At 40.3% G+C, this 17208-nt stretch overlaps 1 protein-coding gene across 1 annotated transcript in view; it reads left to right on the top strand.

Annotated features, from left to right (window-relative positions):
• The window catches only part of LOC113124673 (netrin receptor DCC-like), a 131271-nt gene that overhangs the window by 73108 nt on the left and 40955 nt on the right, over positions 1-17208 (top strand). Inside the window, exons 18-21 of the mRNA XM_026297722.1 lie at positions 336-452; positions 7955-8104; positions 15017-15322; positions 15645-15704. Coding sequence (XP_026153507.1) covers positions 336-452; positions 7955-8104; positions 15017-15322; positions 15645-15704 — 633 coding nt within the window. The remainder of the gene's footprint in view (positions 1-335; positions 453-7954; positions 8105-15016; positions 15323-15644; positions 15705-17208) is intronic.

Raw genomic sequence — 17208 nt, 5'->3', positions numbered from 1 at the left:
GCTTTGACTGTAGAGTTTATGTTTGGATCCATTTCATCTAAGCAACACCAAGATAACCTCAATGTTTACATACTAAAATCCTAAATGCCATTTATAATTTGAGTGTTTCATGTCTGCATATTAAATATTTCTCCTTTTCTTCATTTCTATGTTGCCAAATGATTAATTTATATCTATTACAGGTCTTGATTAAATTGACTGTATAATGAAGAATGAATAAAAAAGCCTTAGTAAAAATAAATAACTTCTCCCAGTAGAACACAGTTCACAGAGTTCATTTTCTTAATGTACATTTTAAAATGTTTGAAACATGGATGAATGTTGTAATGCTCCAGGAGCGGATGGTGACGAGGCGTCAAGCAGTATCTCCACTCTAGAGCGCTCCCTAGCTGCCAGGAGGGGAACACGTGGCAAAATGATGATTCCTTTGGACTCGCAACCAAGCAACACACGTAAGTAACACATTAATCAAGGTGAGGGCACAGTGGTCCGTCTCCAGGTCAAATTCTCGACCCAAGAGATAGTACCGGAGACTTTCAAGAGCCCATTTGATGGCGAGCCCCTCCTTCTCCACTGCAGAATACCGTGACTCTCTGGTTAGCAATAATATAAGATGGGTTGCTCTTCGTTTGGGTCCCCCTGGATGAGCACTGCTCCCAGGCTGATTTCTGAGGCTGATTTCCCTCATCCGGAACCGTTTAGTGAAATCAAGGGTACCCAGTACTGGAGAGGAACACAGGCAGGTTTTCAGGGTAGAAAAGGCAACTTGGCATTCTTCAGTCCAGATCACCGGGTTCCTCTGGTTCTTAGTCGTAAGAGCAGTGAGAGGTGCAGCGATTGTTGCGAACTGGGGAACAAATCTTCGGTACCAACCAACCAGACCCAGGAAGGACCGCACTTCCTTCTTGGTTCGAGGACAAGGGCACTTTTGGGTAGCCCCAATCTTATCCATTCGGGGTCGCACCTCTCCTCTTCCCAGTTGGTATCCCAGGTACCCGGTTTCTTCTCTGGCCCATTCACACTTGCCAGGGTAAGGGTTACTCCTGCATTCTGGATTTTACCCAGGACCTTTCTCAGGTTGTTGATATGTTCTGTCCAATTATTACTAAAGACCACTATATCATCTAAGTAAACTGCGCTGGACTCCTCACAGTCTTGCAGGACACTGTCCATCAGTCGCTGAAAGGTAGCCGGCGCTCCATGCAGTCCGAACGGCATCATCGTAAACTGGAACAGGCCGGCGGGTGTGCGGAAAGCAGTGTATGGTGTACTTGAATGGTCTAGGGGCATAGACATCAGCACCTTTTCTTTATACGTGGATAACATTGATTTGTTTTTTAGCTGTTGTCATAGAAACAAGGCCATAAGCCCCAAGCCTGAAAAAGTTCAGGTTCTCTCACATCTAATTGGTTCTTGACCCAAACCGGTAAACTTCAGACATGAAGTAATTTTTAAACATAAATGACAACTTGTCTTAGAGGGATGATTATTTTATAGGACAAGGTGTCAATGCTTTGGAAGCCTTTACGATCAGTTGGTGTTAATATTAATAATGAATCGCTATATGTACTGTAACACTTGATAAAATATGTCACACCAAACTATGCAACAAATTAAAATAGATGCCCTTAAAACCCCCAATAATAAAAGGCATGGAATCAATTAAAACTTGCTGAATGTTGGAAACAAAAAAATAACATTTAACAATATGAACAGATTTGGTCACTTTTGCTGTAAAAAGAATGAATTGTATTTGTTTCATGAGTACAGGCTGTATTCACTTGGATTGAAACAATACTTGATTTTATATTGAACTGAACCTGAACTGATACAACTAAATCTGCTTAATATTAAACATAATCACATATAATATATTTACAGTACCAGTCAAAAGTTTGGACACACTTTCTCGTTCAATTCAAGTGTGTCCATACTTATGACTGGTAGTGTACATTACAATCAGTGAAGGAAAGACTGGACCTTCTCAGCTCCATCATATCCCCAAAAGCTCAGTCTAATCCTCTCCAGTGCTGCCATACTATCACACTATTCTATCATTTCCATCACACACCCTTTAACTACATCACAGTCCACTCAGCTATGCAACGCCCCCCTGGACACTTGTCAAGCCCTGCCTGATGTTATCTCCATCACCCTCATCAACTTCATCGTCCTTTTTGACTCTACAGTCATGTTAGCAACCCAACACCAGTTCTGTCATACTTCCCTCATCTCCTGAACATGAACATCCCCTGTCAGGTCCAAGCTCATGGTGGTTGCAGCTGTAAACTGATGTCGAACATCTGCAGCCTCAATGACACCATTACATATATCAACCACTTTTCAGTCTGTAGCAGAAGCAGTACATCTAATTACTTGCTTCTCTCAGTCTGTCTCTGTGGAGTGTGTGTGCTCAGTCACAGAACTGAGTTGAAAGTTTCATATTGTAATCACTCCACACTTCATCTGTCAGCATGTCTTTAAGGATTTCTGTGCCCATTTCTCCTGTTTTTCTATTTTTCTTCAGTCATGTTGTTGTTTACTGCAGTTATGGCAAAGTGAAGTTACTGCACTTTTAACAGGAACGTTACAACATCATGTGGTTATTTGTGGCTAGGGTGAGTCAGTTGGTGACTGATCATTTTTTCTATCATGTCACAAGCACTCCTGTGTATTTACATAAATATGTGTGTGTGTGTGTGTGTGTGTGTGTGTGTGTGTGTGTGTGTGTGTGTGTGCGTGCGTGCGTGCGTGTGTGTGTGCGTGCGTGCGTGTGTGTGTGTGAGACATTGTGTGGGGTATGTAGGTCGCAGTGAAACAGGAAAATCCTTTAGGCTTAGTCTGCCAACACACTGACCTGTCCTCAATTCTATTTTTTTATCCTTTAAAGTTTCTGTTATGATTGTTTTCTTCCTCCTCATCTAGGGCTTGGGGTTTGTTACAGTACTTCCAGAATTTCAGCTTTTTTTAATTTATGCTATACTGAAATATGAACTGAAGGTTTTGTACAGTGGTTAAAAGCATTCATGTTTCATTCATGAATACAAACTGGCAGTGTCATAATCATCCATTATACCATCAACTGGTGTTAATAATGACTGGCTATAAGAAGTCACGCACTGCTGTGGAAGGAGACTCAAAGTTTGCTAATGAACTTAACCTGTTCTTTAATAGATTTGACACCACCTCTGCTTCTTACTCCGACCCAGTGTCCTCACACACCATCTCTCCTCCCTCCACCACCTTAGCTGATGCCTTGGGGTGTCTTCACATCCCTCCACCCAACATCTCTGCCAATGCTGCCTCCCCATTGCCCACTGATGCCATCTCCTCTATCAGCAGCCATACAACATTGAAGTATACCACACCTCCAATACCTCCTCCCCTGCCCTCATCATCTGACTCCTCATCAACACAATACACAGGCCCAGCCTTTGCCACAGAACAGGTGAGGAATGAACTAGCTAAACTAAAGACCAACAAAGCAAAAGGACCAGATGAGATCAGTCCCAGAGTACTTAAGGTGTGTGCTGGACAGCTTGCAGAGGTTTTTTAGAGACTCTTCAACCTCTCTCTGAGGCTCAAAAAGGTGCCTAAGTTATGGAAAACTGCCTGTATTGTCCCATTACCAAAAAGAGGCCGTCCCAGTACCCTTAGTGATTTCAGACCAGTAGCGCTAACATCACATGTCATGAAAGTGTTTGAGAGACTGGTCCTGCAACACCTGAGGTCTCAAGTGGACCCTCTGCAGTTTGCATATCAGGAACACATCGGAGTGGACGATGCCATCATCTTCTTAATGCACAGAGCATACTTCCATCTGGAGAGGCAGGCCAACACTGTGAGAGTCATGTTCTTTGACTTTTCAAGTGCATTCAACACTATTCAGCCCCACCTGCTAAGTGTGAAGATGCAGGATATGGAAGTTCCCGCAGACATGGTGGAGTGGATCAAAGACTACCTCACTGGGCGGCCACAGTTTGTACGCTTAGATGGCTGCATATCTGATGTGGTGATGAGCAGCACTGGTGCACCCCAAGGAACTGTACTGGCACCATTCCTGTTTACACTCTACACCTCAGACTTCCGATACAACTCAGAAACCTGTCACCTCCAGAAGTTCTCTGATGACTCTTCAATCATTGGATGCACCAATAATGATAACGATGAGGAATACAGACACTTGATAAAAAGCTTTGTTGATTGGTGTGACAACAACTGTCTAAAGCTCAATATTAAGAAAACCAGAGAACTGGTGGTGAACTTCAGGTGGAGCAGGAAAACCCCAGTCTCCATCCTTGGAGACGAAGTAGAGATTGTGGACTCCTACAAATACCTTGGAGTCCACATTAACAACAAACCAGACTGGTCAAACAATACAGATGCAAGACTGTTCTTCCTCAGGAAATTCTGTTCCTTTGGCGTGTGCAACAAGCTACTGAAGACGTTCTATCAGTCTGTAGTAGCGAGTGCACTGTTCTTTGCAGTTGTGTGCTGGGGAGGTGGCATCAAGGCTGGTGAGGCCAACAAACTAAACAAGTTGATCAGGGAGGCAAAAACCTGTTGTTGGACTGGAAATGGACAGTCTGGAGGCTGTGGCAGAGAGGAGGATGGTGGACAAAATTAACTCCATACTGGACAATCCTGCCCACCCACTTCATGAGGAACTGTGGCGAATGGGAAGTTCATTCAGCCACAGACTAATTCCTCCTAAAACCAAGACTTAGAGATTCAGGAAGTCTTTTGTGTCCACGGTCATAAGACTCTATAATTCCATAATATAAACAATAACACACACACACACACACACCACATACACATGCATGCATGCACACACACACATACACACACACACACACACACACACACACACACACACACACACACACACAAACCCCCAAAAACAAATAATTACTTTATTACTTTTCTACATACAAGTTAATTGCTTTATTACTTTATTAATTACTTTATTAATTACTATCAATTTATATAATTTAAATCATATTTAATTTTATAACTTTAAATGAGAATAACTGCTGTAACAATTTAATTTCCCCTTGGGGATTAATAAAGTACTTCTTCTTCTTCTTCTTCCTTCTAATTAACAACATTGGAACTTTGGAACAGTGATGAAAGGAAGAAGAAGAAGGATAGTCCCAAAAATGTAGTCCTGTCAAAATAAGTGAAAACATTCAATCAATATTTTTCACTCACTGTAAAATGATCAACAAATGACATTATTCGGATTAAGTGAAATATAATAATAATGTTTAAATTGTTCATTTTTCTTTAATTAGGTTAGTATTAGGTTAGTATTGATTAATGATTAATGATTAATTAATTATTTATTTTTAGTTTAATTACCTCAATAAAGATAATGATTGATACCTCCAGTAATAAGAAAACATACAAGATCATAAAGAGGAAGAAAACGTTAAATGTTTGTCTGATTTGACTTTTTTTGTTATTGCTGAAATACTGTGAGGATTTGACAGAATTGCGGCCTGTTAGAGATAATGTGGGGTTAGTTGAATATTTGTTAATTCTGAAATTCCTGCAGGGTCTGCACTGTTTCTGTCTTAGTTTATGTCTTTGTTTCCTGTGAAGCAGCTCGAGGCTTCTTCACATTTTTATGCTGCTGCCACATCTCTGCTCTGCAGACAACAGACCTACAGTACTGATCTCTTGATCTTCTGTTTTTATCTCTATGTGTCTCTGGTCTTGTTTTTTTCTCTCTGTCTCTATTTCATATCAGTTTGTTTCACTTAATCCTCACTATCTGGTTTTTACAGTATGTTTTTTTGCTTTTACTGAAGCTTTCTTTTTTCCCTTCCTCTTCCTACAGTTGTCTGTCATTTTTACCATCTTTCTTTTACCATCCTATTAAAGCACGTTCTGCCTTTTTCTCTATTCATTCATCTTTTTCATTTGTTTTCTAATGTTTGTGTTAGATTAATCTGTGTGTCTTGGAAATTCCAAAGCCAGAAAGTCTTCATCTCTCTCTCTCTGTATGTCACCTTGTGTTGTCTGTACTGCTCTCTGCCACACACACACCCACAAACTTTCATTAACCTGTAGCTTGCTGCCTGAATGCAGCAAAGTCATCAATATTCTCAATCAATAACTGCATTGATCAGACTTGCCCATCTCTTGTCTTCTCATTGCTGTAATCAAATCCTGTTTCTTTTTAAATGATCATAGCACAAATACATTAAACAACAGACTCACGCACACACAGCCCACAAAGCTGCTGATCACAGCCTTGCTTTGTCCAAATTATCAATGGTTTATAATCAATACAGCCATAGATCAGTGATTAATAGAATTAGGTAGCACTCATGGTTCAAAACAAAAGGAAACAGGGGGCAGAGAAAAAGTCTGCTTTTTCCAGACTGTTAGTTCTCTGTCTGTTAGTTAGAATTCAGATGAAAAAGCTTTATTGACATGTGATATGTAAAGAATATTATAAATACTTAGACAGTAACAAAATCAGAATGAAAGTCAATTCAATTCAATTCAATTTTATTTGTATAGTGCCCTTTATTTGTATAAACTCCCTTTAACAGAAGAAACCTCCAGCAGAATCAGGCTCAGTTTGGGCGGCCATCTGCCTAGACTGGTTGGGGTGAGTGGATAGATTAGAGAGAAAAGAACAGCAACAATAAACAACAAATAGACACTGCAGGTTGGTGGGGCCAGTAACTGCACATCAGCAATATACAGCTCCAGGACCGGGGACACCTGCAGAAGGTAAAGTGGTGGTGAGATGTGATTGAACCCCACTGCCGGCACAGTTGCATCAAGTGCACTTGACAGGCTTTATGCACAGAAAGAATGCACTTTTTTAATCCAAGCAAACTGCACAACTGTAACACCCTCCTATGTGGTCTATCTAAAAAAAAGTTAGAAATTCATTACAGATGGTTCAGAACTAGAACAGATAAGATGAGATACTGTAAGATAAGCTTTACTATTCGGTAATGGTAAATTCATGTAGTCTTGTAGTTAATTAGTCAGTCAGTAGTGAAAGTAGACAGTGTCTAATGTGCTGTAGAGCCTGATAGCAGTGGAGATGAACGTTCTCCTGTATTATTCAGTCCTTCAGCTCAGTGAGGTGACTGCAGCTGCTTCTCTGGTCCATCAGGATGTTGTGAAGGGGATGGTCAGTGTATTCCAGGATGGCCAGGAATCCACTGTGTATATGCATATGTATATATAACAGGATTATTGTGAGGGTGTTTTGAACCTCATGTAATATTTAGTTTCAGGGCTAAAATTAGAAGCAGGTTTAGTTTAGGATTAGGTTAAGGGTTGGGTTAGACATTTTGTTGTGATGGTTAAGGTTATATTTAGTGTCTAGGAAATGCATTGTGTCAATGAATGTCATCACAACAACAATAAGACCAACATGTGTGTGTCTTGTGTGCCTGAGGCAGTGTACTCCCTGCAGTTACATCTCAAAATCACAACATGAACTTTGTCTTTCTGACTGCTTTACATTGTCTTTACAGCTGCTCTCTGCTCTGGCTGACTGCTAAACTTACTGTATTCACTGCTTTACTGCCTGTATCTGACTCCTTGGGTGGGTTGATACTGTATGACAGTTTATTCTGTGGAACATTTTTATTCCAGCCTTACAGATGTTTCTGTTCTGCTTATAAACCATATGTGTCCCTGTAATGAGTCTGCGTAACCATTAACCAATCGTGCCAGTGTCACAAGACTAATGGACTTTATTATGCTGCATGCTTCTATATGATTTCTTACAGATCTGTCAGTTTCTGTCAGACATTACAGGTCTATCTGTTTGTGTGTTGTCAGTGCTGTTGCAGCCTGGTTAATGACAGTTTTGACCATTTATTTCAGTGGTGGTCACTCCTGACTTCTGATATTTTCTACGTTTGTCTGCAACATCACAGACTGGTTTACTGACTGTATTGTCCCTCTGTTTTAGCGGTGGTCAGTGCTATCCCAGTGCCGACTCTGGACTCCTCTCAGTATCCTGGTATTCTGCCTTCACCTTCCTGCAGCTTCACACACAACAAGTTCAGCCTGAGGCCAATGCCATTCCCCAGCCTGACCCTAGACAGAGGATACACACCAGGTACTGCAATAATACTGCCACTGATATTTCTGATGCTACTATACAAAAAGACACTTACCAAGTAATGCCACCATTAAAAAATACACCTGACCAGTATATACAGTGCTGCAGCACTAGGCCACCAGGCAATAGAAAGTGTGGTAGAATGTGGTTGAATCTTTTTATTTTTCTGATTGTAAAGACCATATCTGATTAGTATCACCTTTGCTGAACCAAACCTAGGTCCTTGTTTTAAGTAAGCTGTCACACAGGTGCCTTGAAAAAAAAGTACAATTTGCAGCACAACGTGACTAAAATGTCTGCAGTGTGGAAATATTTTAAATTAGAAAATGAAAATGAAAATGGTTCTAGTTCTGAACCATCTGTAATGGATTTCTAACTTTTTTTTAGATAGACCACATAGGAGGGTGTTACAGTTGTGCAGTTTGCTTGGATTAAAAAAGTGCATTCTTTCTGTGCATAAAGCCTGTCAATGCCTGCAACATGAGTATTTCATAAAGCAGTAGTACCAGAGCTACGTTCAATACTACCAGCTTGATACAACACCTAGGAAATAAACACTACACAATACAGTGAGTTCGCCCGTCACATTTTTCTATAATGCTGCACTAAGCACGATGTGATGTGTATTTGTAAAGTTAAGCTATTACCTCACTCTGAAGTGGGACTGTGATTACAGTACTCATTTGGAGTGTTCAAGTTTACTATTACAGTACAGTACCAAGTGGAGGTGAGCTAGTATATTTAGTTTCTTATTCTTTAACAAGCAAACAAAACCAACGCTGCACTAAGTGGAGTTGTCATTAAAGCCATATAAAAATATTTTAGTTTACATTTGTTTTTAAAAAGCCTAAAAAACAGTTTAGATGGAGGCAGTTTTTTTCCTGTGCATCACAGAGATATTTAATTGTCCAGCCTATACGCACTGAAGCTGCAAGTGTGAACCAATTCTGTGTCAGAGTTGTTCATAATGGCACCAAAATGAGCTTTCTGGATTGTTTACATGGAAGAATAGAGCCAAGAGTCCAGTTCAAATAGCACCTCTGGGGGAGTCATTGTTTTTTAAACAGTTAGCTATCCGACTATACCAATTACTATATTACTATTTGTTATTACTACATATCTGTTTATCTCTACTATTAATTTGTAGTATCACCATCATAAGCCAAGGTAGGAAGAGGCAGATATAATGCGAGAGAGAGAAAAGAGAGACCAACGTTGTATAGCAAAGCTTAAAGCCATGCAAACAATGAGCTTCACTGACTGACAGATACAAGACTGTGTCCATAACAAGTCAATTACAAGTCCCAGATTGCATTGCCAAACAAAGAGCTTGAAGACTCACAATATAGGATTTGTTAGATATTGTGTTGAAATTATTCTTCAGTATTTGAAATATCAATTCATTACCATTTTGTGTCAATTTAGTGACCAAGTGATCTGAATATCAGCTGTGTGGTGCCTGTGGCTCAGGTTTACTAGAGTAGCGTGAATAGTCCACATAATGTCACGTTCTCCTCTCCACATGTTGAAGTGTCCTTGAGCATGACACCAAACCATTGTGTGTGACTGGGTAAATAAAAAATGAACTCTGAAGTGTTTGAATGAAAGCTGTGTATTGTATAATCTCCATTTACGATTTAAATGATGGACTGAATGGAGTTTACTCCACAGAAATGGCTGATTCAGATCCCTTCAGAAGAGATGTATCACATGTCTTATAAGCAACAGCAAACAAAAATTGTTGAGTAGTGTGGAAATGGAAATTATAGAGCCCAATTCTGATTTTGTAGATGGCACAAGCCAGTTAACCATAGCTGGATGAAAAGAGATATGGGTCTAGTTAAGAGCATATGTCTCTGTAGCTAGTTTTACCTGTTTGTTTCTTCATAGTTTTTTATGCTACTCCCTCACCCATATAGATCAATAATTTCTTGCCCACACTGATCATTCAGTGGTTGAGCTGATCTGGGATCTGATAAATGCATTCCATATTTTATTTTCTGTTTAAATTGCTGAAGTCACTATTTTCATTTTCTGTAATTACATTGTTAATTATCCACAGAGCACTTGCACACGGGTATAGGCTCCACCTAGGAGCAGCAGTTCTGAGTGACTGGGACTCACTGTGCACTCACTGTCTCACTGTGCACGACATATGAGTATTTTTCTCTTCTTATTGGTAGATTTTAAACGTTTTTAGCATTCAGAAAATTGAAAATGTTATACAGCATTTCACAAAAAGAACAACTGGTTAGAATTCATTTGGAGTCATACCGGCTCGGACGTCGCCGGGTCAACAAGGTCTGCGTCAGGTGCTAGGGGACCTGATGAGAAATGGGCTACTGGAACACAACACTCATGGACGAGGGTTGAGAATAGAGAGCTGTTGGAATGTTACTACATGAGTAACCCCAGCAATAGGGGTTACATGAAGAAGATGTGGGACCTATGGAAACTTCGAAAGCCACCAACTATACTAGGGCCAAAACAACTAGTAGCTCAGTGTTCCGACATTTGCAAACAGCAACTGCTATCACAACTGGAGATTGAAGAGATACAACAAAAATGCTATGGCAAGGGGGAGCCAGGACGCAAAATTGGGGGGAAACAATACCATCCCCACCCAAGGTTGGGTACCAAGATCCAATAACAAGCCCCCACATGCTCAACACAAGAGCAGCAGACCTGAGAGTGGAGATCGTGAGTAAGATGGACACCTGCAACCTCTGTAGCCGATTACCAAGACTAAGTGATGTACTCTCTGAAAGTCTACTAGAAGATGTGAATGCAGCATTACGAACATTCCCTACTGTGACCATCACTGAGACCAACAAGCTGATATACACCACGGCAACAGTGATCCTTGAAGTTGGGTAAGAAGTACAGCAAGCTGTCTATACCAGAGGCCCTGGAGACTGCCAAACAACGACTCACAGCCCTGGCCACACGCCTGAAGAGGTACACCAGAGAAATAGAATCAAGGAGAATAAACAGGATGTTCTCCCCCAAACCGTCCAAAGTGTACTCTCAGTGGCAGGGTAGTAACATGAGAACAGACCCACCAAGGCTGGAGACTGAACAATACTGGAAAAACATATGGGAGAGGGACTCATCCAGAGTGACTAACTGAAGGCAGGACAGCCTTCAGTTCAGCCAACCTGCCTCTGCTCAACATGGAACCTGCTATCAGGCATCATAAGATGAGTAAGCACATGGCTCAATACATGAGCGGGGCCCAGAAAGGAATGGGTAAGGGCATCAGGGGAGCAAAACATCAACTACTGGTAGATAAAGCAGTCACTCGAGACCGTAGAACCAAGAAGAAGCTGCAAGGAAAGCCGCCACAGCCAAATACCTACAGAGACTAAGGAAAGTCCTAAGAAGTCAGCTAAATGGGAAGAACAAGGTCCAAGCCATCAACACCTACGCCCTGCCGGTCATCAGATACCCCGCTGGCATAATAAGCTGGCCAAAAGAGGACATGGAAGCCACTGATGTCAAGACGGAAGCTCTTCACAAGCTCTTCAATTAAGATTTCAATAGCTAATTAAGAAAACATAAATTTTAAAAATGATGCAGTGGCATGTTGTCTGATGATTGAATACAAGATAAGTTTCTATAGCATAGTCGAAGTATCAAAGTCTCTATGCTGAGGACCACTTGAAAGAAGATTACATGAAAATGACTTCCCAGTTGAAAGAAAAGCTTAGTTAAATTCATATATCTCCAGTCTTTTGTTAAAATCCCTATGTTTCTCTGCAGACACTGCAGATAATAAGATAATTAAGTCAAAATATAACCTAATATCACAAATTTTAAGGTGCCTGTACAGCATATGAGCAGTTGATTTGGATGTTGTCGGACTACTCAGTGGCTATTAGTTGTTCTCACTCCCAGTACAAGCAAACTACACCTATCAATAAGCTCAGTAGAGGTTTATCATTGATAATGACAAAACAAAAGGAGAAAGGTGAGTTTATAAATAATGACAAAGTACTTTAATAAAGAAAGGATCCGAGTACTTCGACCACTAATTGTGACTATGACAGTGAAGGTCATTAAAGAAAGCTCAGGTAGAGCAGCAAGACAGACATGTAATGGATGTTGTGTAGCAGTACAGTATGTTACCGTATGGACAATGACAGAATTATAGATTAATATGAGATATAAGATTTTAAATAGAATACATCAATACTCTTCTACTTCATGTCTGTCTTCATGTGTCAGCCCTGTGAAAGACTTGCAGTCTGAACCATGGTGTACCCCACCTCAGCAGGGATTGGTCCACAGTTATCACTATATTTACCAGGATAAGCCATAGAAAATGGATGAATCGATCTTGTTCTTCAACTTCAAAACCAGTGGATTTGTCTTCAGACATACATTAAAATACTGTGTTTCTATAAGTCTAAACCACTTAGTTATGATTTCCGTTCAGCCACTGAGTCACCAGCTGAAGGTTGCTCTTAGAAAACCCGTCTCATTTTCAGCTGCTCAGGATAAAAAAACAGGTGTCATTTAACCAGCCTTCCATCACCGCTACAGTGGAGATGAGGTTTCGTTGTCATATATGTGTGATGGAGAGGAAATGAGTAGGCAGTGTAAATGGAAGATGGAGGAGTGGAAGTTATATTGGGGCTGATGAAAAAAGAGATCCTGTCATTTCTTCTTATTCCTTCATTGACCATTCAGGTTGTTTTATCTTTTGTTATTGCTCTGGTGCATCTTTCATTGTCTCAGAACTATCACGAAACCATCCAGGCTTTTACCCTGATATTATGATCAGAAAAACAACAGGGGAAATAAGAGGAGGATATTGGTCAGGAAGGTATGCTATTCTATTTGCAGCCTAAGCAGAAAGGTCACTGGTGAAACATACTTGACTTCTGAGTGCCAGCTGATAGTACCCTTTTCCTAAACATAACCATGTGATTTTAGTGCTTAAGACTAAGGATGTATGAAATGCTGGAGCAACCCATGTTTATTACTGTAACAACAACAACAAAATTATTTGGGTTGATTACGATCTACTGTGTCTTCCAGTAAGTGAGTAGGGACCATAAGTATGGTCTAATAAGAAGGGATAGCAGGCCATTGAATGGGTGATAACAGTCCATTGAGGTGTCTTTGTGATTCCCTCCCATAACATAATTGCTCTTTGTCTCCCAGTAGTTATATGGTGAGGATATTTTTGCATGATAATTATAATTTCCATTTCATTTCTCTTCATTCATTCAACATAATATCATAATAATAAGATTTATTGTTGAATGACATCTTATTTTTGTTATGGGGGTGGATTTTTGAGTTCCGGTCTTGGACTTTTGTTTTGGTAGGTTTCCTGTGTTCCTCGTGTATTGTTCCTAGGTGGTTTTATGTCATTAGGCTTGATCAGTTTTACCTGTGTTAATTAGTCCTTATATATAGTCAGTCTATATATGCCCCCTGTATTCCTTTGTTCTTTGTCGGAGCATTGCATGTATGCACAGTGTACTAAGGTTTGTTAGCACTGTTTGCAGTAGTGAGAGGAAGAGTTTGTTGGTTTTGTGTCCATTACGCCGAGTGGTGTTTCTGTTTGTGTTTCTGCCGAGTGGCGGAGATAATTTGTGTTTGTGAGCCTTAGCCCTGGACGATCCAGGGAAAATAAAACTAGTTTGTGTCCTGCATTTGGGTCCTACCTCTCCTCCTTCATCATCATACCACCACCACTTCTTAACAATTTTGTTGTGCTCTACACCAATCAGTACTGACTTAAGTATCCATCCTATTGAAATAATTTAGTCATTGCATAAACAAATCTAATAAATTGTCTGTGTTGTCCCTTCTCTTTGGGTTCCCTGGGCCTTTTAACATGTTTTACTTCTGTAACTCCTTCTGTTCTCTTTCTCTTCCGACATTCCTCTTTCCCCATGTTCCCCATGTTCTTTTTGTCTTCAAGTGGCTTTCACATTCCCATCCCTCTCATTTCTTCCATTTGTCTCAGCTCGGTTAGGTAACACACATTGACTCTACATGTAATTACTGGCTTTTTTTCACCCTCCCGGGTTCTCTCTAATCTGAGTGGCTGTTTCATCTCTCATGTTTGTGTACACACTGAGGAGATTTATCTCCTCTATTCTTCAGCAGGAAGTAGCTCTTATTCTTTGTTTTTCTCTTACATGTATCGTTGTAAAGATAAAACCAAATTTCTCTCTGTGTGAAGAAATTCAGCTAACACAGAAACACCAGCAAAAAACATATTCAATTAAGAAACAGTTAACCTGTAGAACTATGCAGAAGGAAAATATTCATATTTTACACTTAAAGTTATAAAAGTAGATAAGTTTAAATAGGTTTTAAAGTTCCATGAGCGCTTCAGCTCATAAATGACAAAATTAGTTTTTTTTCCATTATGGAACCAAAACCAAGCTAAAAGCAAAGATTATAGACAAACATGACCCATATATTTAAGGACTATATCCCATATCTCTGTAAGGACCTTAGGTAGTGAAACAGAAAGTAAAATGTCTATACAGACAATATTTACATTAACATTCCTGACTAAAACACATTTTCACACCTGCAGCCTTCCTGCAGGAGTAGAAATTTACACAGCAGCAGCACATTTTCTCAGGGTATTACTGCCAACATCAAAGCAAAAACCATACATAAAAAAGACACTGAAGCTCTTTAGGCTTTTGCTGCAGAATATTCTTACATTTGAAGTTTGTTTTCTTCGATGTGTTCAGTTCTTCATGGTATTTTTGTCACTCTTTACAAATGAGTCTGATTCAGACTAATTGGATATTTTGTCTTTTGTCCTTCCCTCCATTTTTTTATATTCTTCAGCTACCTCAAATCACTTACTCCAATCTGCTCATGCTCTAACAAATTTCAAATTTTCTTCATCTCTTCCTCCCTCCTTTTCAGCGATGCCCTCAGATTCCTCCAACAATCCTCTCCTCCAGCAGCAGCCTCCTCCACAGCAGGCCCCTCTGCTGCTCTCCAGTACCACTGCCCCACCCGGTGAGCATGTTGCCGGGGTCGGCCCAGTCCCAGGGGCCCCTGCTGTTGCAGCAGCTGCCGGCGAGGAGACCCAGGCAGGTAGTGGTCGGACCATCCCAACAGCCTGCGTGCGGCCCACCCACCCGCTCCGGAGCTTCACGAACCCACTGTTGCCACCACCCATGGGGACTATCGACCCCAAGGTGTACACCTCCATGATGCCACAGTCCAGTGAGTACAGCAGTTTCTCAACTGTGTCATAACTCCTTTCCCAAATCGAAGATTGTGACCCACTCAAGGCTTTCATTCAATTCGTAAGTCATTTAAAATATATATTGTGTTTTTTTTTTAATGGTTTGTTTTATGACACACAATTAGGTGATACATATCAAAACATTTTGCACCAGGTTATAATGTTTTTCTTCTGTTTATTAAACTTACGCCAAGCTACTGTATATATCCCTGCAGTTTTTAAATCTATCGTCACATTTGCCAACACAGCAGTGTGGATTTAAATGTCCTGGTACTGAGGTTTTTCACATGATGTCATCAGATCTCGTCATCACAATGTCTGCCATATTGGAGGTGTCTGGACCATCTGCTGCTCTTGCAGGTACTAGCACAAGTGTCATTCCAAACATGTAACACAGACAAGACACAATGGAAAGTCAAGACCTGGTACGATATGGGTCCTCTGTCTCTAACAGTATGAGTCTGTCCACATATCTTGTTTTACCATCTAGATGAGACATCAGGACCAGCCTGATCTTATTTCCACACCTCTCAAATACTGACACTGATGAAATACCTGTATTAGACATATAGGCCTTTCAAGAGTGTTAACCCAGTCACTTCAGTGGCTAAAGCTAACAAGTAGCTTTGGTACATTAAACAAATCATATAATATTTGTGGAGTACCCTGGGATTTGAATGTGTTGTAACAGGGTCGAAGTCCAGACTGTTCTGTTTGTCAATGATAAATATTAACACCCATTCTTCAAAAATACAGCCATGACAAGTCCACTCAAGAAAGACACTGCAGATGTCATGTGATACTTGACATGAGTCATGTGATACTTTATTCTGTGGCCAAAACGAAGTATCACATGACTTGTGAAAAAATGGTGATGTGAAAAACCTTAATTGCACACATTTGGACCAAGACAAAGAGTGAAAGTGTAAATTTACTTCAACTGAGCTTTAGTATTGGTTGAAGAAACAAACATATTTCCAAACTGTCATCTTTTGCTCCCAAATCAACTTTCATTTGGTTAGGTAACTGAAGAGTTCCCTGACCCAAAAGCCTGTAAAAGTCACATTCATCTCACATTCTCTTCTGGCATCCCAAAAAATAAAGATGCAATGTAAAAACACACTCTCCTTCCTCACATATGGGAAATCAGCTGTTAGGGTGATGTGTAAAATCACATCCATCCATCCATTATATATCCCCGCTTATTCCTTAACCAGGGTCATGGGGATCTGCTCGAACCTATCCGAGCTCTCTTTTGGGTGGAAGGCAGGGGTACACCCTGGACAGGGTAAAATTTACAAAAAAGATAATAGTCTTTACTTTAAAAAATTATAATAAAGTATGGCATAACATGATATGACAAGATCTTAGGTGATTTATGTTACGTGCCAGTCAGGATAGGAATGGGGGAGGCAGTGGAGAGAGGTTGTAGAAGCTTACAAAACCAATTTTAAATGATGACAGAGCCAAACAAGGCCAACAATGAAACGAAATAATGCATATAATAAACAAAATCATCTAAACAAAAGTACAGCTTTTGTACTGTTTTCCAAACAGGATGAAAAATCCAACAACAGGCCTAAGCAACCCTTTCAATAACAAAACTACAGGTCATTGTAAAAAAAAACAAACAGGGAAAACAATTATACCCAGAGAAGTCGCAAAATACCGTCAAAGCCAACACAATAGAACTAGCAGAGGTCCAAGAGAACCTTGGTCCAAGCAGTCACAATAGTTCACAAAACACGCACAATTGTAACAACAAAACAATAGTGCCTGTACGCCACAGCAAATATCGAGGCAGTCTGCACAGATTAATCCCCTCCCCCCTCCCCTTGTAGAATTTCTCCAAGATTTCTTAACT

This window comes from Mastacembelus armatus, chromosome 12 (genome assembly GCF_900324485.2).
Source record: "Mastacembelus armatus chromosome 12, fMasArm1.2, whole genome shotgun sequence".
NCBI lineage: Eukaryota > Metazoa > Chordata > Actinopteri > Synbranchiformes > Mastacembelidae > Mastacembelus > Mastacembelus armatus.
This window is presented reverse-complemented; position numbering and strand designations above follow the sequence as displayed.